This window comes from Hyaena hyaena, unplaced genomic scaffold, assembly GCF_003009895.1.
Source record: "Hyaena hyaena isolate Hyena2069 unplaced genomic scaffold, ASM300989v1 scaffold_367, whole genome shotgun sequence".
NCBI classification, from domain to species: Eukaryota; Metazoa; Chordata; class Mammalia; order Carnivora; family Hyaenidae; genus Hyaena; species Hyaena hyaena.
This window is the reverse complement of record NW_024081002.1, coordinates 1,285,048-1,310,028: the sequence shown is the minus strand read 5'-3', so window position 1 is coordinate 1,310,028 and position 24,981 is coordinate 1,285,048. Positions and strand designations below refer to the sequence as shown.

The window sequence follows — 24,981 nt, the reverse complement described above, 5'->3', positions numbered from 1 at the left end:
CTCAGCACCAAAGAGAACTTTTGAGGAACATTTGCAATTCAATCCAAAATACGTAGCATGAAATTCAGACTTTTTATGAACATAATTCCATCTGTCTTGGACCGTTTTTGAAGATATTTGGGAATATTTTAGTTTGAGAAGCAATTGTGAACATAAGCTGCCATGCTGCGGATACTCCGGAGGGCCGGTTAACAGAGTTTACTAGGAGAAAGTCAGTCTCCGCCGTTAATATTTGTTGTCCTGTCTTCACAAGGAGTGGGATTGTCAGCTGCCCATGAACCTCCGTGCATCCGCCCCGCGATGGCTCAGAGAAACTAAGGTCACGAGGCCACATCTCTGTCTCCAAGCCCAGCGTCAACCGCGGCGGCCTCCATGACACACAGGCACCGCGCGCCCTGACGTCGCCAGGCTGTGCCTGTGTCCTGGGGAACCAGAGACCCGCAAGATGCAGGCCTGCTGGGGCGCCCGGCAAGCCGAGGCCGGAACCCCGGCGCAGCGTGGAGTGAGTGGGCCCCGGGTGCGGCACATGGCCAGGGAGCGGGGGGCGGGGGGCCGGGGCCGCGCCCCGCGGCGCCCCGGGAGCGCCCCGCGCCGCGCCCGCCGCCGGCCTCCCGCCAGAGGCGTCGCTGTGCGCTGGCGCCGGCCCGGGAGCCGCGTTCCGCGGGGAGCGGGCGCTCGCTCCGAGCAGGGGTTTCAGTTTCTGGCGCGAACTTCCGCCGTTCCGAAGTTGCACGGCGAATTGGCGCGATGTCCGGGGACAGCAGCGGCCGCCGGTCCGAGGGCCGGGGCCGGGGCCGCGACCCGCACCGGGATCGAACCCGCTCCCGCTCCCGCTCGCGGTCCCCGCTGTCGCCCGTGTCCCGCCGCGGCGCCGCGCCCGAGCGCAGGGAGGCCCCGGAGCGCCCGAGCCTGGAGGACGCAGAGCCGTCGGATTCCGGAGACGAGATGGTGGACCCCGCGAGCTTGGAGGCGGAGACCGACCACGGCCTGTGCCGCCAGATCCGCCATCAGTACCGGGCGCTCATCAACTCGGTCCAACGTAAGGCGGGGCGCTGGCGGGGACAGGTGGCGGACGCAGGCCCGCGCGGCCCGGCTGGTCATCGGCGCCCGCGCCGCCCGGCCGCGCCTCGACTGGCTCGCCGGGTGGCCCCGCGCCGTCGCGTGGAGCGAGCCGCGCGACCTTGGCGGGGGCGCGCGGGCCCCGAGGGGCCGGACGGCCCCGCCCGAGCCCAGACAGCCCGGGAAGGGGCGGCGGCGGTGCTCGGGCCCCGGGTGTCGTTTCTGGAAGTCGGTGGGTCCCGCGCGTGGTCGCCCGCCCGGCGCGGGCGGCGCCACCAGGGAGCTGTCAGAAATGGCCAGCACCCGGACCCACCCGCCCCGAAACTCGGGATGACCCGTCCGTCTGTCGGGTGGCCCCCCAGGGGCCTCTGTGGCTTGCAAAGTTTGGGAACCACTGCGAGGAGCGCTTCACCCTTTGGGTGAAGGATAAAGGCAGCCTGGCTCCTTTCAAAGTTCATGCTACTTAAAGGTACAGTCACCTTTCTCTTTCGGAGACACTTTGGTTAAAAAGATAGAGGTGTGTGAAATAATTCCCCAGGGAGCAGGGCCAGGGCTTCTCAGTACCGCAGGTGATCACTCTGTTAAGGACTTATTAGTGAATGATGAGCACATTTGCCAAACCTTGTATTTCTTTACATAGAAAACCGAGAGGATATACTGAACGCCAGTGACAAATTAACAGAGGTCCTTGAAGAGGCCAACACTCTGTTTAATGGAGGTAATTCATTGTTTTATATATGGGAGCTTTTTATTGTAAGTGTTAGGATAATTTTAATTAGTTTTATATAAGAGCGATATTGACATCAAGCAATTCCCACATAATATAATAGTGCTTTGCTAGTTTTGGAAGCTTTCTCCTATTGCTTTCATTGCGCTTACCTGTTCCCTAAGGTGTTCTGAAGGCTTTATGTGAAATGCTGGGGGCCCCCCGCCAGCAGCCTGTTTTAGCAACCCCCCCAGGTGGTTCAAGGTTGAGAACTTTGCATGTATTATCTTTTATCTTTCTGTGGTCTTGACTGCTGTATCCCCAGGATAGTTTTGTTGAATGGATGAATTCAAGAAGAACTGAGCTGGGCTCTGACATTCTATTTCTTTTCCTGCCCTCCTCCCAGCTCCTTGCTATTGGTCTGCCTATAGTGGGGGGTTGGGAGGGGTGGCCATATCCACCAGGGGAGCTGCTGGTCCCTAGTAGGGGGTGGTGAGAGAGAGATGGAGAGAGATCTTAGAGCACTGAGTCCTGACCATGGGGAGAGGGGAGTTTACAAAACAGTCTTGGTTTGGGCGCCTGCATGGCTCAGTCGGTGAAACATGCGACCTTTGATTTCGACTCAAGTCATGGTCTCAGTTTGGTGAGTTCGAGCCCGGTGTAGGGCTCCTCACTGGCAGCGTGGAGCCTGCTGGGGATTCTCTTTCTGCCCCTCCCCGATGGGCACCGCACATGTGCTCTCTCTCTCCCTCTCTCTGAAAATAATTAAAAAAAAAAAATCTGGGTTTGAATTAAAAGTGTTTGTGGCGGCAGCAGTCTGTTCAAAGACAGAAGACAGGTTGGGCACCCCCTGATATAGCCACTGGGTCCCAGGACCCTAGAGCAAGACCCCAGACCATTGTTCCCACCAGGCCCCTACCAGTTCTGTGGCAGCAGAAAGGCAGAATGTAGACAAATCGGTGGTAAGGAAGAGTCAACTGGTCCTGCCCAGACACCACAATTCTTCATGTTCCTCGAGGACCAGAACCTTTATTTCTAGTAATTTCCTAGTATGACTAATGGCTTAACTGTTGCTCGCTTTTTAACATTCCTGTCTGCATGTTCTCAAATGAGTTTCTTTCTAGCTCTGGTCACAGCTTCCATGCCCTTCCCCATCTTGGTCTCCCGCATTTGTTAAATTTCATTAGAAGCTTCCAGAACTGAGCGTTTCCCTTTCACCTGCTTAAATCCACCCTCCCACCCCCGGTTAGCGCTGTGTGCTCTTGACTCATTCACTCCCTTGCTTTTTTACTGTGCATCTTACTAGTTCTTGAGCCACACATCACCTCCCTCTTGGCTGATGCCACTGTGCTGACTGGGTCACCTCTTTAAGGCAGAGTTATTCACTCAGCTGGGCTCTGGGAGTCCCTCAGCAAACGCAGAATTCTAGATCCTTGGCATTCGTGGTTTTCCCTTGGTGGAAGCCTCAAAGGCAGCTGTGGCAGAGAAGTCTGCGCTTTTCTTGCCGACTGTGCTATGAGGCCAGCGGGCCGGGGCACCCGGAGCCGCCCAGGAGCCAGCCTCCAGCCCGGCCCCTGCTTCCCTCTCACACATGGTCACTTCTGCGGTGGTACCCCGAAATAAAATGGGAAAATGATGTAAATAAACAAACACTGGAGTCAGCCAAGTTCAGCCACCTGAGGTGTGTTCAGGAAGTGGGGCACTCGCGTCATCTCCAGGAGCAAGCCGGGGACAGGTGTTTCTGTACTTGAACTTTGCCGCCTTCGCCTCTTCTTGGCTCCCTTTCCGGTTTGCCTTTCCAGGTGTTCCCAGGGCACTCTTCACCCTCCCCGCCCTGTCAGCCCCACTGTCTCCTCCAAAGGGCCGGTCCCTCTCCACACTTCATCCCCTATTCCCTTCTTTTTTTTTTTTTTTTTATATTTTTTTATGTTTTATTTATTTCTAGGAGAGAGAGAAAGAGACAGCATGAGCAGGGGAGGGCCAGAGAGAGAGGGAGTCACAGACTGAAACAGGCGCCAGGCTCCAAGCTGGCAGTCAGCATAGAGCCCGACGAGGGGCTCAAACCCACGAACCGCGAGTTCATGACCTAAGCAAAAGTCGGACGCTTAACCGACTAAGTCACCCAGGCACCCCTCCTCTATTCCCTTCTTGACTCCTTCTGTTTAAATCTTTTTCTCTATATAGCTTGTCTTTTTTGTTGTTATTTTTATTTTATTTTTGGGAGGGAAAGACACAGTGCTAGTAGGGGAGGGGCAGAGAGAAGAGGGAGACACAGGATCCGAAACAGGCTCCAGGCTCTGAGCTGTCAGCATAGAGCCCGACACGGGGCTCGAACTCCCGAGCCATGAGATCATGACCTGAGCTGAAGTCGGATGCTTAACCGACGGAGCCACCCAGGTGCCCCTCTACATAGCTTGTCCTAAATCCCGGGTCCTCCGTCAAACTTTTGGAGTCCTCCATCCTCAGGGTGGCTGCCCTGCTGCATGTCACTGTCCACATGGTGACCTGTGCTGGCACTCGGGGCGTGAGTCTCAGGCTGACTGCCCAGCGGCCCCGTTATTTCTGTTGATGTCCCTTGACCGTTTACCGTGGCCGCTCAACAAGGCACCTTACATGGAGCGGGCCTGCCTTTTGACTTCATCTCTGCTCAGGACGAGGAGGGGCTGCTGGGGTCGGCAGGAAGCCGGTGTCAGAGAGGAGAGAGGGTTTGTTGAACCCAAGCTATGAAGAGGTAGTGGTTCAGTTCACAGGACGACGACCCCGGAGGGAGAGCGGCTTTGACTCCAGATTTTGGTGGGTTGGGTCGGAGAGCCAGGTTTTAGAGGGAGATGGATGTGTTTGCCCTTTGTTGTTGTTGGTCCAGTGGGAAATGTCAAGTAAGTAGGTGGAAATTTCGGGGAAATCCCTGCGAATCATGTGTATTTAGTAATATGTATTTTCCTTCTTTTTTGAATAGTGTCCCGAGCAAGAGAAGCAGTCCTGGACGCCCATTTTCTGGTTTTGGCTTCAGATTTGGGCAAAGAGAAGGCAAAGCAGCTGCGTTCTGATCTGAACTCGTTTGATATGTTGAGATATGTTGAAACTCTAGTAAGTTCAAAGCTACAGAATCTTAACCAAAAACTGTTTCCCATGTCACAGATTAATTATCTACTTTGATTAGATCTGTGTGCAGATGGCTTCACTTCCTTTTTTGGGGGTGTGGGGCGCGAGTCTCAGATTCCTCCTAAGAGATCTCATCTCACCAAGTTAATAGACGGCCGGCCGGCTGCAGCTTAGAGATTTAGAAACCTCTTAGCACTCTAAGTAAGACTCTGGGTGCTACGTTTATTTACAGATGGCCATTTTTTCCCCCAAACTTTTAGTTCATAAGTATTCTAGCTCATTCTCAGTGACCCAGGACCCTTTGTGCTGGCTGGACAAAACCCATGCCACAGGTGGCAGAACGCAGCTGGGAAGGAGTTAGGCCCGATGTGGGGAGAGGGGCCAGGTTCTCCTCTGTCTTGAGAATATCTGGTAACCACATGAGTATGCTTAGGGTTTTGCTTTTTTTGTGGGTCTTTTCATTGTTGTTTTATTTACCTTTCTTTTGAATGGTTGTTACCTAAAATTTAAGAATTTTTCCATGGTAAAGCTGACCTTGCATTTTACCCTGTTGTTGATTTTTTTTTTTTTTTTTTTGGTCCCACTCTGTTCTAGCATTTCTGGCCGAAAGTTTGTCAGATGGTCATTAAAATGATTTAGTACTGTGAGATCGGACCAGATACATTAATCCTTCTGTAGAGGCAGGAGGCGGATGAGTCTTCTGTTGTTTTCAAAACCTTAAGTGGTTTAAGATTAAAATTTAACTTACATTTAAAACCCTAAAAATCCTCTCTTTTAACTTTTTTTTTTTGTTGTGGGGCATCATGCATTTTGGAACTGTACACTAACGTACAGCTAAACAAATAAAGTGACCATATACGGGGTTATCTTTTTTAAAATTACTGGTATTTATCCAGGTGAGCTGTGTATTTGAACAAATCAAAATAAATTCCAGAAGTCTTTAAGGCGTTCAGAGTAAAACCCTAAATCAATAGCTGTGTGATCGCTGGGTGGGGAAGACCCTTCGGAGCCCATCAAATCTAGGTTCTATAAAGAAAAGATGGGTAGACTTGACCAGACAGAAGTGGACCTGTCCTGCCACACGTGTGGTGGGGAGACAAGGTGGCAGGGGGGCGGGGGGGTGTGACGGAGGCCCACTGAGCTTCCGTCTCTGGTCGGGTTCTTGCAGCCTTTTTCTTTACGGTTTGATTGCCTTTAACAGGGGTCCGCTCCTTGAGAGCGTTTCGATTGTTCATATTTGATATTACTGTTTTAATTTGATAACTCGGAGGCATTTTACAATTCCCTAATGCAATCAAAGTGCTTTCATTCTCTGTAAGATACTTGGGGATAAGAGAATAATTATTAGACTTCTGGCAACTCTTCCCAGGAAGACAGTTTTAGGATGAATGATTCTCTGACGCTAGGCTGCTGCTCTCTGGTTATATCGAGACGCAAGCTGAATAATGGTCTCTAGGAGATTGGCTAAAAATGAAAATCCAAAAGGCAGCCAAACCGGGCTGTTCTGCGTTGGAGGCTTTGATTTGCGATGTGATTGCCGATTTGTATGCCGGAACCACTTTCCTAATACTTTGACGGACTAATATTCATTCATGTTAGTATTTCTGCCTTTGAAAGTTGGGATTTATGTATGAAACTATCTGTATAATGAGAAATTTAGCCAGCGTGTTAGGGCCCTGAAAACAGGCTTTGCCTCTGGCCTCTTAAAGTTTAGTGATGCAGATTATTGGATGCAGTGAATGATTGCTTGCGGCTTAACTGGGGTTTTTTGTTTCCCTTCATTTTTGTAGCTGACACATATGGGTGTAAATCCGCTAGAAGCTGAAGAACTCATCCGTGATGAAGATAGTTCTGATTTTGAATTCATAGTCTATGACTCCTGGAAAATATCAGGCAAAACAGCAGAAAACACCTTTAATAAAACCCATACATTCCACTTTCTGTAAGATTATTTTAAAAATCTGATAGAACAGCCATTTGTAAACCTTAAGTTGTTTCTTCGCTATAGGAACAAACGTCATTTGGTATTGTGCAGATGACAGTCTTGAGGCCACTGTTTGGGGACTTTGTAAACTTTGATTGAAAAGCCCCATAAAATCTCGATGTGGATGGATCCTTATCCTGCTTAATTTAATCAGGAAAGGCTGTGGGCCGCAGCTTCCTACTAGGTGCCCTCCCGGCTCCTTTGTGTGACACTTCTGGTCTGGGGCAAAATGTCTGGCTTCGTTTTGTCATCTTGAGTCCTTACCCTGTAGGAGGATGATACCTCGTAGGGAGAGTATCTTAACATTCTACCAACGTACGTGAAGTGCCACTTACTGTCATTCCCTGTCGGATGACCACTGACGTATACTTGAAGGCTGCTTAAGCCTTGGTCACATAAACTCCCCAGTTGATTATTTGGCCACAACTCTGGTTTTGGCAGGTTTTTCTTTATGACTCAGAGTAGCTTCTGTCTTCATTTCCTAGTTCGGGCCTTTTGGAGAAACTAACAGTGGTGCTCCCGGGTTCTTCTGGAAGACCACCTTCAAATGCTTTGGCTGTGTCCCCCAGCAGAGTGTTTCTGTAGGGTGACCAGTCAGCTGTTTCTTCCTTAAGTGCCCCATAGCTCGTGGGCAGTTGTCCGTTCTGAGTCACCCTCGCAAAGCTCCCGAGAGTGGTAGCCCCTCAGCGCGAAGGCTTTGCAGACGACGCACACACGTGGGGCGACGCATCGATGTGTAAGAAGCTTTCAAGTTAGTGCAGGTGACCAGAACCACTGCACCCATTACAGCATGAAGGTCACATTCCTTCGTTACAGGATAAAGTCCGAGTCTCTGTTTTTTTTGCTGTGGTTTTCTCGGCTCTGTCCCAAATCCCAGGAGCTAAAGGGAGCCTTTGGTGCCGTGCCTTAAACTTTGTCTCGTCATCCTGCCGAATTTGCACCCACAGTGAATCGTTTACAGCCTTGTGCCCTTGCATGGGCTGTTTCTTTGGCCTACGGTGTCTTTCCCCGTCTTTTCCACCTGGGAATGTTTGCTGATGTCCCAGACCCTAACTTGGAAGCCTCCAGTAACTTCTCCAGACAGACACGAAGGCAAGATCAGAGATCACAGCCGGGTCACTCCCATGTCTGGGTAGACCTCTGCCCCCATGCGCCCCCCCCCCGCCCCGCCAGCACCAGAGTATTACTCTAGCATGATGCTGTGGGGTCTACGCCACTACGTTGAAATGGACACGTGCATGTGGACTTGGATCTGTCCATCTACACTGCACCCTTTGTTCTCCTCAGGCAGAGGGACCACGTGGGTCTGTGTTCTCGAGGCCGTGATCTCTGCGTGGAACATCTATTACTGTAGCTTCAGTCTGCATTTGGGCTTTTTTTAGGGGGTGCAGGGAGTCCAGAGGGAAAAAGAATCCCATGGCTTCTGTTTGAACTGTTACCCTGAGGCAGGTATGTTCTGTGGTCCCAGGCTGGGAGCCTTGGCATTGGCACCCCTAGTCCAAAGGCTTTTAACCCCAAGGGGAGCTGTTTTTGTCCCTTCCCCACATGTTCTTCCTTCTCTGATCTGAAGTTGGCTTTGCCAAACACACAGGAGGCTGGTTGGGAAGACCACAGGCCTGTTGACCTGTTTTCTGTTGAGAGCAATACCTGCAGGTACCTGAGTGGGTATCTGTGACTGAGGGACGCCCCTAGGAGTTGAGAAACACACAGGGAGCAGAAAAGGATGTGACAGACCGGACCAGAGTTTCTGTCTCATGTTGGCTCACGTGTCACTGAGGCCTGGTCTGAATGCGACCGTTCCGTGGGCGCTGCTTCCAGTTAGTGAAATTTGTTCAGAAAACAAACCAAAAAGGACATGAAAGCATATTTTTCATTAGGTTGGGTTCAATACAAGGAGAGTTCCCTGTGCCAAAGCCACGCAGCGATCGTCCCAGAAAAGGGCCCTCGATAGAAGAGAAGAAGACCATGCCGGACCAGGTGTGTAGCTACGAATATAACATACCATGCTGTGGGGTCGTCTTTCCCAAGCCTCAGGGTCTGGAGTCAGGTTTGGTCACTTACTTAACACAATCACTTCAAGAATTTAAGCTTTTAAACATTTTACTGGATTAACCCTTGGCTTAGTTTTAATCCTGGGCTCAGGGGGCTCAGCCTCAGCTCAGTCAGCATCCAGGGCAGGAGCATTCTCTGTTGTGATTGGCTGTCCTGTGGGATTCAGGGGGCTCTAGAGCTTCCTCGACCTCTTCCCGCTGGATGCCAGTAACGCCCCCCCCCCCAGTCATGACACCCAAAAACATCTCCAGGTATTGGCACATGTCCCCAAAAGGCAAAAATCACCCCCAGGGGAGAATCCCAGTTCTCAACTGTGCTTTTTGTTTCGTGCTATTTGTGTTCACCCTGAACATGGTGGATATCAGTCCTCTATTAAAAAAAATGAATATAAAAATGCTACTGAAAGAAGAAGTCTTTTTTTTAACTATAAAAAAAAGAATATAAAAATGTTACTGAAAGAAGAAAGTCTTTTTTTTTTAACTATAAATTGTAAGACAGGGATCAAAACTGTTAGCAATCCCTAATAAAAGACATTTAGAGAAGTATGGATACGGAAGAGGGCAGAAGACATTAATTAATAGGCAGGCAAGTAGGTCAGTCTGGTGACGACTTTATATTTTCAGTTAAGTGAAATGGAAGAATCTCATCAGGAAGCAACAGAAAAGGAAGTGGAAAGAATTTTGGGATTATTGCAGACCTATTTCCGAGAAGATCGTAAGTATGATAACAAGTTCAAGTACAGCAATGTGTATTTATCGATTAGACACGTGTCCCTTTCGATGAGAAGTTAGTTTTTGAAATGCATTTTTGGTTCTGTACAACATTTGGATCATTTTGATTGTTTTACGGCATATAGTTAACGCAACTTCTCTCTTTTAAAATCCCATGTGAGAGGGGTGCCTGGGTGGCTCAGTCGGTTAAGCGTCTGACTTCGGCTCAGGTCATGATCTCACGGTTCATGGGTTTGAGCCCAGCATCGGGCTCTGTGCTGACAGCTCAGAGCCTGGAGCCTGCTTCGGATTCTGTGTCTCCCCCTCTCTCTGACTCCCCCCTGCTCATGCTGTCTCTCTCTCTCAGAAATAAATAAAACATAAAAAAAGTTTTTTTTAAATCCCATGTGAGAATGATGGGGAAGTAACTTTCCATTTTTGTTTTTAAAAGATGGGGTATTTTTTCTGTTCTAAAATCAGAGTCAAGTACCCGTTCCATCTCTTCTGTCTCCCAGAGGCAGCCACATGTACAGTGTGCCTCGCGTACTCAGATCGCCTTAGCTTAGTGTCAGTTATGCAACTGTGCACATAAGTAAGTTGGGAATCTGTTGGTTTGGCTTTTTTTAAAGCTAATCATAATATACACATTCTTCTGCAACCCAAGTTTTCCATGTGGACATTCTTCTGTGTCGATGCACGTAGACCCCCCTTTTTTCAGTGATTCCCATTGTAGGGCTGTATCGTAAATACATTGAACAAGCCCCCCGAGAGTGGACGAGTGTAAGTTCTTTGTAGCATTTGGCTCTTGGGAAAGCCGCTGTAGCGGAGAATCATGGTACACAGCTTTGCGCGCACCTGCTGATATTTCTTTAGGCCAGAGGGGGTTGCCAGATCAGTGGGTGTCCATATTTTTAACAGATAGGCCAAAAGGCGCTCCAGACGGGCTGTATCACTTTATGCTCCCAACAACAGGTTGAGGGCCCAGTGCCTTTCTCTGTGAACACGAGAGACTATGGGTCTTACTGATTAGCAAAATTCATCTTTCCTGTTTTGAAGAATTCTTTTTTTCCTTTTTGTCTATAGCTGATACTCCGATGTCCTTCTTTGACTTTGTGGTTGATCCACATTCTTTTCCCCGAACAGTGGAGAACATCTTTCATGTTTCCTTCATTATAAGGGTAAGATTTAAGATTATTTCTCTTTATTATCTTTTATAGCTTTTAAGAGGGTATATAACAAAAGCTATGGATGGGAGCGGGCAGAGGTGTTTGTACTAGCCAATACGTATGGTGGGCGCATTGTAGCAAAACACTGGCACACGGGCAGAAGAAACCCGCTGAAAATTTGTGTGCGAGGGGCACCTGGCCGGCTCAGTCAGTGGTGCATATGACTCTTGATCTCAGGGTCATGACTTCGAGCCCCACGTTGGGTACAGAGATTACACAACATAATACCTAAACTTAAAATTGTGAGTTTGCTTTTACATTTTAGAAATTGTTTATAAAAAGAATTGGCAGAGGTTGAGTATGGAACTATGCATTAGAGAACAGTGTGGTATAAATATTAAATTTCCAAAATTTAAATTTCCCACATTTGATAGTTGTCATTTTATGTAAGAAAATATCCTGTTCTCCTCAAGAACCATATCCTGAAAGTACTAAGGAAAGGGAGCAGGTTGTCTACATTTGTTATCTCATAAAACTTCCTAATACAGGAGGGGTGCATGGGTGGCCCAGCCGGTTAAGCATCAGACTCTTAGTTTTGGCTCAGGTCATGACCTCCTGGTTTCATGAGTTCAAGCCCTGTATCGGGCTCTATGTTGGCGGCATGGAGCCTGCTTGGAATTCTCTCTCTCCCTCTCTGCCCCTCCCCCACTTGCACTGTCTCTGTCTTTCTCAAAAATAAATAAACTTAACAAAAATTGGGGCGCCTGGGTGGCTCAGTTGGTTAAGCGTCCAACTTCAGCTCAGGTCACATGATCTCACGGTTCGTGGGTTCGAGCCCCACATTGGGCTCTGTGCTGACAGCTCAGAGCCTGGAGCCTGCTAAGGATTCTGTGTCTCCCTCTCTCTCTCTGCCCCTCCCTCACTCATGCTCTGTCTCTATCAAAAGTAAATTAACATTAAAAAGATTTTTTTTTAAACTACTAGTACAGTGGTGTCTCAGTGGGGGTCAGTCAGTTAAGTGTTCGACTTCAGCTCAGGTTATGATCTCAAGGTTCATGGGTTCTGCATCAGGCTCCATGCTTACAGTGTGGAGCCTGCTTGGGATTCTCTTTCATTCTCTCTCTCTACCCCTCCCCCACTTCCTGTCTCTTTCTCAAAAAGACATTCTCTTCAAAAAAAATTACTAATGCATATATAGAGAGAGTGAAATCATGTGGCAAATCTTGAACAGTGGAGTTTGAAGAAACTTAGTGAAAAACTTCATGAAGCTTGGTAAAAGCATACATGGGGGGAGGGGTGCCTGGGTGGTTGTCAGTTAAGCATCCACTCTTGATCTCAGTTCAGGTCATAATGTCACTGTTCGTGGGTGACATTATGGAGCAGTGTGGAACCTGCTTGGGATACTTTCTGCCCCTCCCCCGCTTGCATATGTGGGTGTGCACTCGCATGCGCTCTCTCTCTCTCTCTCAAAATAACTAAATTTAAAAAATACATATACAAATATCTTTATAGTAGCCTTGTAGCTCTTTCAGTTTGAAGTTATTTCAAAATAGAAGGTTCAAAAATAAAAACCCTACTGAGAAATATACTGAACTAGAAGAAAAGTATACTTCAGACCTATCTTTAGTCTTGTACCAGGTTGCACTGCTGCATATGTTAAGATGAATTTGATTTTTAAAAAAATTATTTTTTATTGTTTTATTTCTGAGAGACAGCGTGAGCAGGGGTGGGTCAGAGAGAGAGAGGGAGACACAGAATCTGAAACAGGCTCCAGGCTCTGAGCTGTCAGCACAGAGCCCGACACGAGGCTTGAACCCACAAACTGAGATCATGACCTGAGCTGAAGTCGGACGCTTAACCCACTGAGCCACCCAGGCGCCCCTTTGATTTTAACCTTAAACAAAAGTCTTGTATCAAACAGAGCATCTTCCTAGAAATGATAACAAAGGCATATTTTGCCAACAGTAAATGATGAGCTAACTCTCATAACATATGGAGTGTTCAGAAATAGGCATGAATCTGATAAAGAGCCAAGCCAGTTTCAGTTTTATTTAGGAGATCCTCAGGGTGGGGGCTGATCAGAAACCCGAGGGAAGTCCCGTGTAACGTCTTGGCCACAGAATCTCATAATCGTTATGGTACATCTTGATTGTCTGGGATATGGAGTTTTCTAATTAGGTAATGGTTTTCATTCAGTGGTTACAGGTTTTGGACCTAATTTTTTAAATTGGTTTTTGAATCCAAATCTAAAATCACGTTTGTGTTTTAGGATGGTTTTGCAAGAATAAAGCTTGACCAAGACCGACTGCCAATAATAGGTAAACAATACTATGTTAAGAAAGATTCATTTTGGGGAAACTATATGTGTTATCAGCGTTCATGAAATGCAGTTTTCTAAATATGAATGAGTTTGCATTTTAGATAATAGGCTTTTATGTTGCTGTATCTTGCCCAACTAACCGAAATACTGAAAATATCACCATCGTTTAAAGCCAGTGGGTTCATCTGTAACATTGACTCAACATTTACTGTCTTCAAGATTGACAAGAAAAAATAAAGATTAACAAGAAAGTCCCTCCCAATTTTCATCTAGAATGTTTGTAATTGCAGTTACTGTTGTACTTTCCTTCCTCCTATTTTTCCCTGAAGCCACTTCCCTCCTCTGTTTAGGAGAATCTTTCTTAGTTAAATAATTTCACCTGTCTCCATGAGTCCTTTCTATCTTAAGGTCTCCTGCAGAGAATCAAGTACTTTCATTGCCTTTATTGTTACTTTAAAAGTTCTCAATTTCTTTGGATTCAATAGGGCTCAGCAGTGTGATTAGTCCATAGATCTGCAGAGGTTTTCAAATGATTGCAACTTGTAACTTTACCTTGTGGGGTTTTTTTTAATGGAAGCAAATGTATTACTTGCTACTGTAGTAACACTGTAACGAGTCGATGATGCATGGAATTCTAATAAGTATGTCATATTATCAGTGTCATTTAGGTACAGGTTTCATTCCGATTGAACAGTTTCCGTTCAGAGTCGATAACCCCTGAAAACTTTGTCTTTCAAACAGAGCCCGTTAATATTAATGAAGAAAATGAGGGAATTGACCAGAACACCCAAATTAGGAATCAAGGAATTATAGCTTTGAGTTACCGTGACTGGGAGGTAAAACCTTGCCCCTTGCCCGAGGGTAGTTTTGTCTGCCGTGTCATTTGCTGGAAACCCAGTGCCCAACATGTTCTCTGTTCTCTGCCAGGAGATTGTGAAGACCTTTGAGATCTCAGAGCCTGTGATTGCCTCAGGCCAGAGCCAGCAGAGGCTAAGCGCTTGACGCCAGCAAAGGTAACATTTCCCATGTTATTACATGTTACTTAGCATTCCAGACCATCTTCCTTTTTTGCATTCTGGTGAAACCGGGATTTGCCTCCCTCTAGTGCCGCATTCCTAGAACTGTGCGCCCTGATGAGAAAGGCAGCGCGCCGCCTAGTGGCTGCAAGTCCCCTTCTTTGGATTACTTCGGGGTTCTGAAGCGGGGGGAGCAGGAGCTTGTTTGAGGCTTGCCCCCCCCCCCGATAGTTTGATAAACTAGATAAATGGAATACTGAGCCCCCCCATCAGTCGTGTTCACTATCCAATTCGACTTGGTTATTTTACAGCTATGAAGTAGAGAAGGGAGGATTGGGACAGAATTGCCTTAGGATGATGTCTGTAAATGGGCATTTCTTAAGTCTGAGTAATGCTGTGCAATACTTCTTCATTTTTTATGAAGGAGAACATGCTAGAAGGAAATCTTAGTGACAATCGGGCATTGGCTGTGGGTGGGATTCGGGAGACCTGGATTCTTTTGGCCCTGCCCCTTACTTTAAAATCACTGAGCAGATGACTTCCTCTCACTCAGCCTCATTTTGTCTATAAATCCAATCTGTAAAATGGGGGGAGACTTTGTATTAGATCATTGTTAAGGTTTTTTTTTTTTCCTAACTCAAATTTTCTATAATTTTGAGAGTTAAAATTAACTTTGAATACTTATTGCTGCTTTTGTTCCAAGATAACTAAGGGAAAGAGAGCAGATATAAGATCTATAACATGGATGAACCAGGGCCCTCCTCACCAAGAAAGGACTGGCTGTTGGGTTCTATTTATGTATATCTAGTGGACTTTGGATTCATTTTATCATTTATAAACTGTTGACCAGCTATTTTTTTCCCCTCTTTCTTAGGACTCAACTGGATAGTGACATTCAAACAGGAAAGGAGCATGTATTGTATATATTGTATGATTAAACATTTTTAAAGACATTGTTTTTAGTAAAATGTAGCTTTTGATAGCTAATGAATTTGTCATGGTTGTCTTTGATTAAAGGAAATTCACTGCCATATTCACAAATATTTGTAGTTACTCTTTATTTTCTGATCATGCCAGAGTTGGGTCTTTCTCCAGTCCTGTCCCCCCAAAAACGCTTTAGTTAGGGTGTTAATGGTCTACAGATCATTATGGTTCTTTTTATATCTCTTTAGCTAAATGTAAAGTTAGCCGGTCAAATCAACAAATACTGGATCGAACTGTATGAAATTGTTTTTTTTGTAGGTAAAACACGGTCAAATATCAGCCATGTTCTATGATTCAGCGTGTGATTTACACACAAGAAACTTTTCATCCTCCACCAGGCCAGGCTGGACGACTGTCCGCACAGCGCCCACCAGCGGTCCCTTGTGTGCACACAGAGGACAAACAGACGGCCTCCAGGCTGCAGGAGTGCGACTCCCGAGCCTCTGATCTTGGCTGGGCCTTCAGGCCTGTCCTTGATGTTTTCTAGGAACCCTTGTTGGTTCCCTTTCCGGTTCCACAGCTTTCTACATCCGCCCTCTCTCCTCCCTCCGGTCTGGTGTCCGCGTAGGGTGTTGCTTCTCTGGCAGGCTCTGGGTCCCAGCCCTTCCTGGTCCTCAGGCATGTTAGCCTCTCCTAATACTGAGCACACTTTCCCTTCAGCCGTGCTTGCTTATCTCTCACCTTAATTAAAACCACTCTCGGGACCCTCAGTTACTGTCCTGTTTCCTCTTCAAACAAGGATCTCTTCCACTCTCCCCTCCTGGCTGTCCCGGATCTGCACGGAGGGCACCTCCTTTCCCTGCATCCGCCAGGGGGCTGTTTTAGACCAAACTGGTGATTCCTTCCCAAATAGATCCCAGGGTTAAACGCACATTTGGCACTTAAAATTCTGGTGCTTTCCCTGCTTCCCCGTCCCCATTTGGTCTCATGAATTAAGAGTAATTTTCAGCTCTGAAAAGCTCTAGCTGTATGTGCAATGGCTTACTGGCAGCATAGGGGCCGTTTTAAACATATATGTAAACTAGCACCTAAATCTGTCTTCCCTATACTGGTCCTTCTACTACTTTGTTTCCTCAAAAGAAACCCAGGGTTTCTCTTCTCTTTTCCCTCTACCTCAATCAGTCACGCTTCCCCATCTGGTGTCCTGATTGTGTCCATCCTGCCCAGGTTTCCGCCACAGAAGCCTCCGTCTGCTGGCCCCCGCTTCCTGTCCGCCCTTCACATCTCCTGCACATCTTCAGAACCGCTTGTCAGCCTCTGTGACTTCCTGCTGCCTCTGACACTTGAAAAACCTGAGCTCTCAGAGCTGTCCAAGGCCTCACATGATCAGGCTCCTTGCCTACACCCCGGCTCACCTCCTGCTCCAGACTCCAGCTCTCTCTTCCATTTCTGTTGAACGGCTTTGCAGAGGTTTACTTCATACTCTGTGCTATTCACTCATTCGTGGTAAACATTCATCAGTCTCTTCACAGGGCTCTGTAACCATCACCACGGTCTGATATAGAACACTCTTGTCCCCAACCCCATACCCGGTGGCCATCACCCTTCCTCAGCCACCTCCTCACCCCGAGGTTATCACCAACCGATAACCTATTTTCCATCAAAATTTGCCTATTCTGGGCACTTCACATAAATGGAATCACATATGTGGTCCTAACATGACAGTTTTTCAAGCACACATGCTAGAGTTGCCTTCCTCCTTCCCTCTTGTTGGCCTGCCTTCTACTTGCTTCAAACTCTCCTCATGTAAGAAACATAAACGTGGTTACTTTTGATAAACCAAAGTGGCCATGCTGTCACTTTGAACCTTCCTGTAATTATTGGAGTTTTCTAACTGCACTTTTTCATTATTTTTAAAAAGTATCAATGGAATTTATCTGGACAGGGAGATTATGGGCCACTTTTTTCTTCTTTAAACTCCTGAAGAGGAGGGGCACCTGGTTATCTCGGTCGGGAGACCATGTGACTCTCGATCTCGGGGTCATGAGTTCAAACCCCATGTTGGATATGGAGCCTACTTAAAAAAAACCTGTAATCTGAATGGGGAAATACATGTTATCATTTAAATATACATGGTATATTTAAATATCTTAACACGTGTAACATGCTAATCCATATTCTTATTTAAATATCTAACACCTGTAACATTCCCAAAAGTCTTTTCTTTTCCTCCAGAGCTTTGTGTTCTAATAGCACCTCGTTTGTTCCTCAGTCCCCTGTCTGTGCTTGTCCCGTTGTTGTATGCGCTTATGGGGGCTCCCCGGGGCCCGGCTGTGCCTTATTTCTGGGCTAACGGCGGCGCAGGCAGAAGGTGGCACCAATGTTGGGTCAGGGCCTTGCGGTCCTAACTGCCCTGCCCCCCAAGGACTATACACGCACCAGGGTGCATATTCTTGGGTTCCCGTTGCGCATAAGCTGTCCTGCTCAGTAGTCCGCGTTCTCCATACAGTGCTTCCTAACACAGAACTGGGCGTGCGCTGCTCTGACTTCTGTTCTCTCCGCAGAGATTGTAAGCCCGTTAGGCTAAATCCTAGAGTCTTGGTTGGGTCTCTTGCAGGACTGGGGCTTAGGCTTAGGTTTCCGACATCCCACAAAATTTTAGGTGCATTGGAGGGGCGCCTGGGTGGCTTAGTCGGTTGAGCGTCCGACTTTCGCTTAGGTCATGATCTCGCGGTTCATGGGTTCGAGCCCCGCGTCGGGCTCTGTGCTGACTGCCAGCTCAGAGCCTGGAGCCCATTTCAGAGTCTGTGACTCCCTCTCTCTCTGACCCTCCCCTGCTCACGCTGTCTCTCTCTCTCTCTCCTAGAAATAAAATAAAAATATTAAAAAAAAAAAAAAATTTTAGGTGCATTGGAGAATACAAGCCAGCGTGTCGTCTGCGTAATAGCTACGGCAGGCTTTTTAACCCTCCGTCTCCAGTGACTTCTGCAGAGAGAGACCAGGTCTCTCTAGTCTGGATCAGCTCAGGAGCCGTGCAGTTATAGGCGTCTCTGTATAAGATTACTTATTTCGTTTTTATAAGGAGCCTTAACATAAAAGATAATGGGAAGAACAGTGGAGAACAGATGTGTGTGATGGACTTTTCAGAGCCTTGAGTGGCAGACTAAAAGATGTTTGCAAATTCCTTAGAGAGGAAGAGTCTGTTTCTTCTCCCCTTGAATCTGGGCTGGTCTTGGTGACTTGTCTGAGCAACAGCATACGGCAGAAGTGATGTTCTGGGGCTTTGGAGGCTAGGTTAAAAGAAACCTTGTGGTGTCTGATAAGTCACTGGAGCTGAGTCACCGTGGAGTAAGGCCAGCTATCCTGTGGCCAGAAACTATATGGGAGAAGGGCGACCTGGACCGAGACCAACAAGCCCAGCCTTTTAGCTGTCCCCAAGGGTGTGCGGTCTGTGCCCTCCAGACTAGTCCAGCTGTCACCTGAATATCCCCAAGCTGCTCTAATGGTGACATGTAGGACAGATCGCCCTGCCAGGCTCTGCCTGAATTCCTGATACAGAATTAGGAGCTATAATAAGATGGTGGGGTTTTAAGTCACAAATTTTGGGGACACTTCTGCAGACAGCTGAAATGCTTGGTCTAACTACCCTCCCTCACCCCCCGCAAGTTTGATGCACGTAGAAACAAAGTTCAGGGGTATGGGATTTTATCGCACTAACAACTATGAAAGTGTGCTAGCCTGAAAAAGAAATACAATGATCCAGAAAATAACTTAAACTTTACTTTTCTCTAGCTGACTTCTCAAAAATGGTGGCATACTTAAGAGCTCTCTTTGGAGCGGCTTTTTGACGTCCTCCTCCTTTTTGGACTTTTCCATGAGGATGGTCACTTCTAAGAGCGTTTCCTGGTAAGGCTGGGCGATCGGATAGGCTGTGACCCGCTCGAATTCTTTCATTTCTTCCTTGTGCACCCGAGGCCTGGGGAGGGGGGGAGCCGGGCCAGAGAGCCCTTGACCTCGGCTCTTACTTCTCTGCTCCGAGAGCTCTCTTCCCCGGGTCATTCGGTCTTGATGCTCCTTGATCTGTTCCTTGGCCCAGGCCACCCTGTGTTTTTTGGTCTTCGTTTTGTGTGTTTTCTGTAGAGCGTCCATCTTTTCATCCTTCCCTGGGGTTAATATTTTGGGGAAGACCGTTACGCTGGGAGTCTTTTGAGGGAGGAGCTGATAGTTGCTGTCTCTGAGGCCTCTGGCCTGTTCGGCTCGGTATATGTGCCTCTCTATCTGGCCCAGCTCCCTCTCAGGCACTAAATAGTCCCATTTTTTAGTATCTCCTGGTTTTTCACTATGTGGTCTCTCTCTCTGTATTTTCATTTTCCACCTTGGAACCATTCTGCATTTCCAGCATCTTTCTCCCAGCATCATTTCTTGGTGTCGTCGATAGTAATATGCCTCTGCTTTGGCAAACCGGAAGTCAAAAGACATAGCTTTTTGTTGACGAAGAGTTTCGTTCTCCTGTTGAGCCTTTTGGAGCAGCAGTGTCCTCACTTTGGAAGAATGGATGCCACCTAGACTCTTGTCAGAGGGAAGCGTTAGAAGTTTCTTAAGTCGGATGCCCTTGGTTACCGGCCATGACACAGTGCACAGGGGGCTAGTAGCTCTGCCTGGCACTCTGACACCGTGTCCCCGTTGGGGTCTCCTAGCTGTGTTCCCTGGCTTTCTCTCCAAACCTCCCACACATCCCTCAAGCAGGGTTGCCTCCTGGTTGAAGATTTTGCCTTAGATGTCCTTGAGAAAACAGAAGCAGGCGGTCAGAAACCCTCTTCAATTCCCCCACAACTACCACGTGTCCATCCCGGATTCTGCTTTTATAATGGAAACGTTGCCCCCGTGTCTCTCAAAAGCCAAGTCTTTCACGTGCCCTTGTGAAGCTTCAAGAACTTCAGTTTGCAATTACCAAACTCCCTTTCCAGCTTCATCCAAATTTCCCCTTTACGGGATCACTCTGTCCACATAAAAATATGTTCCAGTATTTGTATCATCTTTCAACAGAAAGGGGAGGCTCTTCCTTTACTACATGTCCCCCTTGGCTTCGCTTCGTAGTGTGCCATGAAGCAGAAACTTATCACCCCTCCCCACTGCCCCAAACCCATAGTTTGCCCTTGACCCTTCTCACTTGGGCTTCCATCTCCCCACTCCACCTAGACTGCTCTTGTCTAGGTCATGAGGGATCTCCACAGTGACAAATTCAGGGGTCCCATCTCTGTCCTGGTCATATGTGACTTCAGTACCATTTTAGAGTTGACTGCTCTTTCCTCCGTGAAATACTTTACTTTCCTCTGGCTTCCAGGCGGTGGCCAAGGGCATGTGACCAAGGCTATCCCTAGACCCCTTAGAGTATTCCAGCCATTAGCTGAATATCCCCAGGTGACTGAATAGCCCTTAATTCTCTTCTTACCTCCTGGCCGCGCCCTCCACTGCTTTGCTGGTTCTGTCTTTTAAATGTAGTGTAAGAAAATACAACAGAAATTATCACTTAAGATGAGCATAGTCTCATCTGGGCTTTCTTGGACGTGGACAGTCTCAATCACTCAACAAGGTGACCTGCCACAGGCCAGGGACTGCTCCATGCTGGCCAGTCGCCCATGACATGGCCCAGCACTCGCCTCTCAACTTCAGACCTGGATACTGTCTACTTAACACCTCCACTTGGCTCTAACTCCAAAGTGCTTCCTTCATTTCCCCCCTTCCCCGTCCTGTCCCCACTGGCTTCAAGATGCCCCCACCCTCGGGTATCAGCCTGACGAGAGTTCCTGAATCCCCCAGCCCCACCAGATCACTCACACAGCAACCGGATTGATCTTTGTGTCACACAAATCTGAGCACGCCACTGTCCTGCACAGAAACCTGGGATAGCGTCCTATCGATTTTAGGAGAAAGTCCTATTCATAATCTGGCTCCTGCCTGCCTCTTAGCTCGACTGCCTGCTCGCTTGCTCGTTACAGCCGCCTTGGCTTCTGTTCCTCAAGGCATATTCTCTTTGCTATCTGAGTATTTTCATATATTCTCATAATCTCCCGAACACACAACACAGCTGCTCTGACCACGGTACTTACGTACATATATCACTTTTAGGTTTTAGCTTAAATGTCACTTCCTCAACCCTGCACATATTCCTCCAGATAAAACCCTGTCTTTCATGACCCTTATCACAATTTGTGTCTAACTCTCTGTTTAATGTCCATGTCCCTCACTCGCTGAGGCCCCTGGAGGGCACAAGCGACCTTTGTTTGGTTCACTGTGTCCAGCCAGCACTGCGGGTGCTGAATAGAACCTAACAAAGCACTCTTGCTTGAAACAGATCCTTTCTACCTTGGAGAGAAACTTTTTATGATGGTATTACCGACTCCAAAGTTCATGGTAAACGTATTTCCTCACCTTAATCTTCTTTTCTAGTGGGGACTGGGAACCCACTGCAATCCGAGGGTCCTGAGTGTTTTTGGCCCAGGCCAATCTGGAAGATTAAAAAGAGAAATCGCACTAGGATTTGGAGAAAGGCTTCAGGAAACACGGCCCAGGTGTGAACTGAGGCAGGGAGGTGATTTGGGACTCAATTTTCACATGTAGCACGAGTTGTTTCTCTGTGCCGATAGGCAGGACTGTGGCTAACTTTTGTCTTTCCTTGAAGCAAGGTAGGAATGCTCTCTGATAAAAGTATGAACAAAGACCCATACTGAGTCTGAGGTTGAGACCAACAGAAATACCTTTATAACTAAAGATGGGAGGCCGAGTTGCGATTTCAAATTCCACAAACTGCTGTTGGTATAATTGTTGGCAGGACAAAGAACTTAACTTTGATCAGAAAATAAGTTTTCAAAGCTTTAAGTCCCTTTTCAGTTATGCATAAAACTATAAATGGTATAATTTATAAGCTGTCATTAATTTCCAACAGCTGCTGGCTGAAACATGGTTCAGGATTCTTGTCAAAGGGTTTTATTTTAGGTAGATAATACAACAGTTTGATGGTAAGAAAGTTTGTTTTTAAATTTAATTACAGAAAAATTAACAGCCGAGACAGGGCGCCTTAAGGGTTGGTTGAGTGTCCAACTCTTGATTTCGGCTCAGGTCATGATTTCCCGGTTTGTGGGTTCAAGCCCTGCATCAGGCTCTGCACTGACAGTGCAGGGCCTACTTGGGGTTTCTCTCTCTCTTCCCCTCTCTGCCGCTCCCCCATTAGCTTTCTCTCACTCAAAAATAAGTAAACGTTAAACAAAATTGAAGAAAAATACAGTTGAGAAATTTGCATAGTGACATCAGCTTATTCTGGAGAATTCATTTCCTTTTTTTTTTTTTAAATGTTTATTTTTGAGAAAGACAGAAAGACAGGAGGCAGGGGAGGGGCAGAGAGAGAAGGAGACACAGAATTCGAAACAGGCTCCAAGCTCTGAGCTGTCAGCACAGAGCCGGATGGGGGCTTGAACTTAGGAACTGTGAGATCATGACCTGAGCCAAAGTTGGACACTTCACCGACTGAGCCACCCAGGTGCTCTGAGAACTCTTACTTCCTACCCTGCTTAGTTCATGAATAGGTTGTAAATATTCTGTTTCTCTGATTTCTCTTTGTAGCAAAAGAGAAGGATTTTATAACATTGACCGGTAAAAAATAAAACTGTAATTACTGTGCAAGTAAAGTTAACTTCTTAACGAGAAGTTTGCCTATTTCTGCCTTCGTGTTTTTCTTTCCTAAGAGGTTCTCACATATTAGGTGCAAAGCAGCCTTTACTGAGCTTACTGTACATAGGGATGTCCTGGGACCTTAAATGGGTCTTTTTACTTTGCCTCCCAAACGGTATGTGTGGGAGGCACTCATCACATCTCACCCCAAAGACCACTGAGGCCGAGGGGGGTCCAGTGACTCGTCCCAGGTCCCAGGTCAGTTTCAGAGGCAGGAAGCAGGGCTGCACAACTCCGAGCGCAGCACTTTCGTTCCTGCGTCACACCATTCCCAGCTCAGTGCTCCAAGTGGAAGGAAGGAATACCTACTGTTCTTCTGCGCTCAGGTCCAACCATTCTGAGTCTGTCACCAGAGGAGGGCCTGAGGGTGCCGTCTGCGCTGACACTTGGTCCTCCCTTACGTTCCCCGGGGACCCTCCTCGCCTGGCGCCTGTGGTCCCCACTCCAGAAGCCTCGTGCTGTTTATCTCCCGTGTCCTTTCTTCTCGCCAGAGCCCGATCTAGCGCCAGCTTTACAAACAACATGCTTGCCCTTCACGCCCTTCCTCCCAGCGGCTGCTTTTCCCAGCGCTGGTCTCCAACCTCTCATTCTCCAGTCTGCGAAGTACTGATTTCCAGCTCTTCCAGCCCCCTTACTGTTGATCCTTCAGGATGCCGGGGGTGGATTTCTAGGGCAACCAGAGGCGGTCACAGGCTTTTGTGTGTGTCATCACCAGCCTAGATTGAGGCTACTGTGAGGTGGTAGGTGGAGGCATCAGCTGGCCGGCAGGGAATGAGCTGCAGTGTGAGCTGGGCCGAACGGCCGCAAAGGGGAAGGGGCCGTGGGTTTCAGAGACACGGGCGGCCTTCTCGCCGCTGGAGGAAGCACCTTCTAAGACCACGGGAGCATCTTTGTCATTTTTGTTCGGTTGGTGTTTCGGCGGGATAGTGTATACTGGGTATCCTCCCTGGAAGTGGAGTCTGCGGAGAGCCGGGGGCGGACACTCCTCGCACACGGTGAGCGGCAGGGGCTGGAGTGAGCGGGAGGCCTGGTCACGTGGTCTCACCATCCCTTAGCAGGTGTGTCACTCGCCTAAACGCTGCTGCTGCTGTGGAGGTTGTGAGTTCTCGTACCCTTTTTTTTTTTTTAAGAGAGAGGGTGCACCCATGGGGGGTACGGGCGGGGGGGGGGGAGAAAGAGAGAGAGAGAGAGAGAGAGAGAGGATCTTAAGCATGCTCCACGCCCAGCATGGATCCCAATGCCGGGGGGGGGGGGGGGGGGGGGGGGGCGGTGTCGATCCCACAACCCTGGGATCATGACCTGGGCCAAAATCCAGAGTCAGACGCTCAACCAACATTGAGCCAGACATTGAACCAACACTCAACTGACTGAGCCACCCATGCGCCCCAGGCACTACTACTCTTTAATCTACTTGTAGTCAGGAGATACACAAATGTTAAAATAAAAATCAATGATTCTGCATATTCACTTCAAGATACTCTTCACCATATATTTAAGCTGCAGATGTCCAAATAAAGTCCCCATTTTTTATGCTTTTACCATTGAGATGTCTCTACTTAAAATGTGAAAGGAGAAAATACAGTGATTAATTACAGCCTGGCTTCTGACTTATTAAGAATAAAATCTATCCCTCCCCCAATGTGCTCTTTATAGAGATGTGCTTGAAACTGCAGCCCTGAACTCATTCAGAAATGAAATGGTTATGGGGCGTCTGGGTGGCTTAGTCAGTTATTCTTCCGACTTAGGCTCAGGTCACGATCTCACGGTTTGTAGGGTCTGAGCCCCTCATCAAGCTCTGTGCTAACAGCTCTGAGCCTGGAGCCTGCTTTGGATTCTGTGTCTCTGTTTCTCTGCCCCAACCCTGCTTGCACTTTGTCTCTCCCTCTCTCAAAAATAAATAAACATTAACATTTTTTTTTTACAAATACTTTATTGTCAAATTAGTTTCCACATAACACCCAGTGCTCATCCCCACAAGTGCCCTCCTCCATGCCCATCCCCCCTCCCCCCCACATCCATCAGTCCTCAGTTTTTGTCAGCATTCAAGAGTCTCTCATGGTTTGCCTCTCTCCCTTTCCCCCACCATTTTCCCCCTTCTTCTCCCGATTGGTCCTCTGTTAAGTTCCTCCTAGTCCTCCTATACGTGCACACATATGATATTTGTCCTTCTCTGCCTGACTTATTTCGCTCAGCATAACACCCTCAAGGTCCATC

The 24,981-nt window shown here is 47.7% G+C and overlaps 2 protein-coding genes across 3 annotated transcripts; one reads left to right on the top strand and one right to left on the bottom strand.

The window, feature by feature from the left end:
• Nucleotides 1-445: 445 nt before the first annotated feature.
• On the top strand, nucleotides 446-15,156 carry NSMCE4A (NSE4 homolog A, SMC5-SMC6 complex component). Its single transcript, XM_039250445.1, has 11 exons — nucleotides 446-1,039; nucleotides 1,700-1,777; nucleotides 4,722-4,852; nucleotides 6,658-6,809; nucleotides 8,729-8,828; nucleotides 9,527-9,617; nucleotides 10,697-10,791; nucleotides 13,049-13,097; nucleotides 13,841-13,935; nucleotides 14,027-14,112; nucleotides 14,990-15,156. Exons 1-10 carry the CDS (start codon nucleotides 748-750, stop codon nucleotides 14,099-14,101), a joined length of 1,158 nt encoding a protein of 385 aa, XP_039106376.1. The 5' UTR covers nucleotides 446-747; the 3' UTR covers nucleotides 14,102-14,112; nucleotides 14,990-15,156.
• A 3,643-nt stretch (nucleotides 15,157-18,799) lies between these two features.
• Nucleotides 18,800-23,879, bottom strand: LOC120244108 (putative uncharacterized protein ZNRD1-AS1). 2 transcript variants are annotated; one of them, XM_039250447.1, is made up of 3 exons: nucleotides 23,077-23,879; nucleotides 21,472-21,547; nucleotides 18,800-19,821 (listed from the first exon to the last, which is right to left on the bottom strand). In XM_039250447.1, exons 1-3 carry the CDS (start codon nucleotides 23,289-23,291, stop codon nucleotides 19,813-19,815), a joined length of 300 nt encoding a protein of 99 aa, XP_039106378.1. In that variant the 5' UTR covers nucleotides 23,292-23,879; the 3' UTR covers nucleotides 18,800-19,812. The 2 variants fall into 2 exon arrangements, with proteins under 2 accessions (XP_039106378.1, XP_039106377.1); XM_039250446.1 differs by having other exon boundaries at nucleotides 18,800-19,608.
• Between the last annotated feature and the right edge of the window lie 1,102 nt (nucleotides 23,880-24,981).

Coding starts and splice junctions, on each gene's coding strand:
- NSMCE4A (XM_039250445.1), top strand. CDS start 748: ATGTCCGGGGACAGCAGCGGCCGCCGGTCCGAGGGCCGGGGCCGGGGC. Junction 4,853..6,657: donor TGAGATATGTTGAAACTCTA/GTAAGTTCAAAG, acceptor TCATTTTTGTAG/CTGACACATATGGGTGTAAA. Junction 6,810..8,728: donor ACCCATACATTCCACTTTCT/GTAAGATTATTT, acceptor ATTTTTCATTAG/GTTGGGTTCAATACAAGGAG.
- LOC120244108 (XM_039250446.1), bottom strand. CDS start 23,291: ATGTTGTTTGTAAAGCTGGCGCTAGATCGGGCTCTGGCGAGAAGAAAG. Junction 21,548..23,076: donor GACCTGAGCGCAGAAGAACA/GTAGGTATTCCT, acceptor TTAATCTTCCAG/ATTGGCCTGGGCCAAAAACA. Junction 19,609..21,471: donor CACTAGAAAAGAAGATTAAG/GTGAGGAAATAC, acceptor CCCTCTGACAAG/AGTCTAGGTGGCATCCATTC.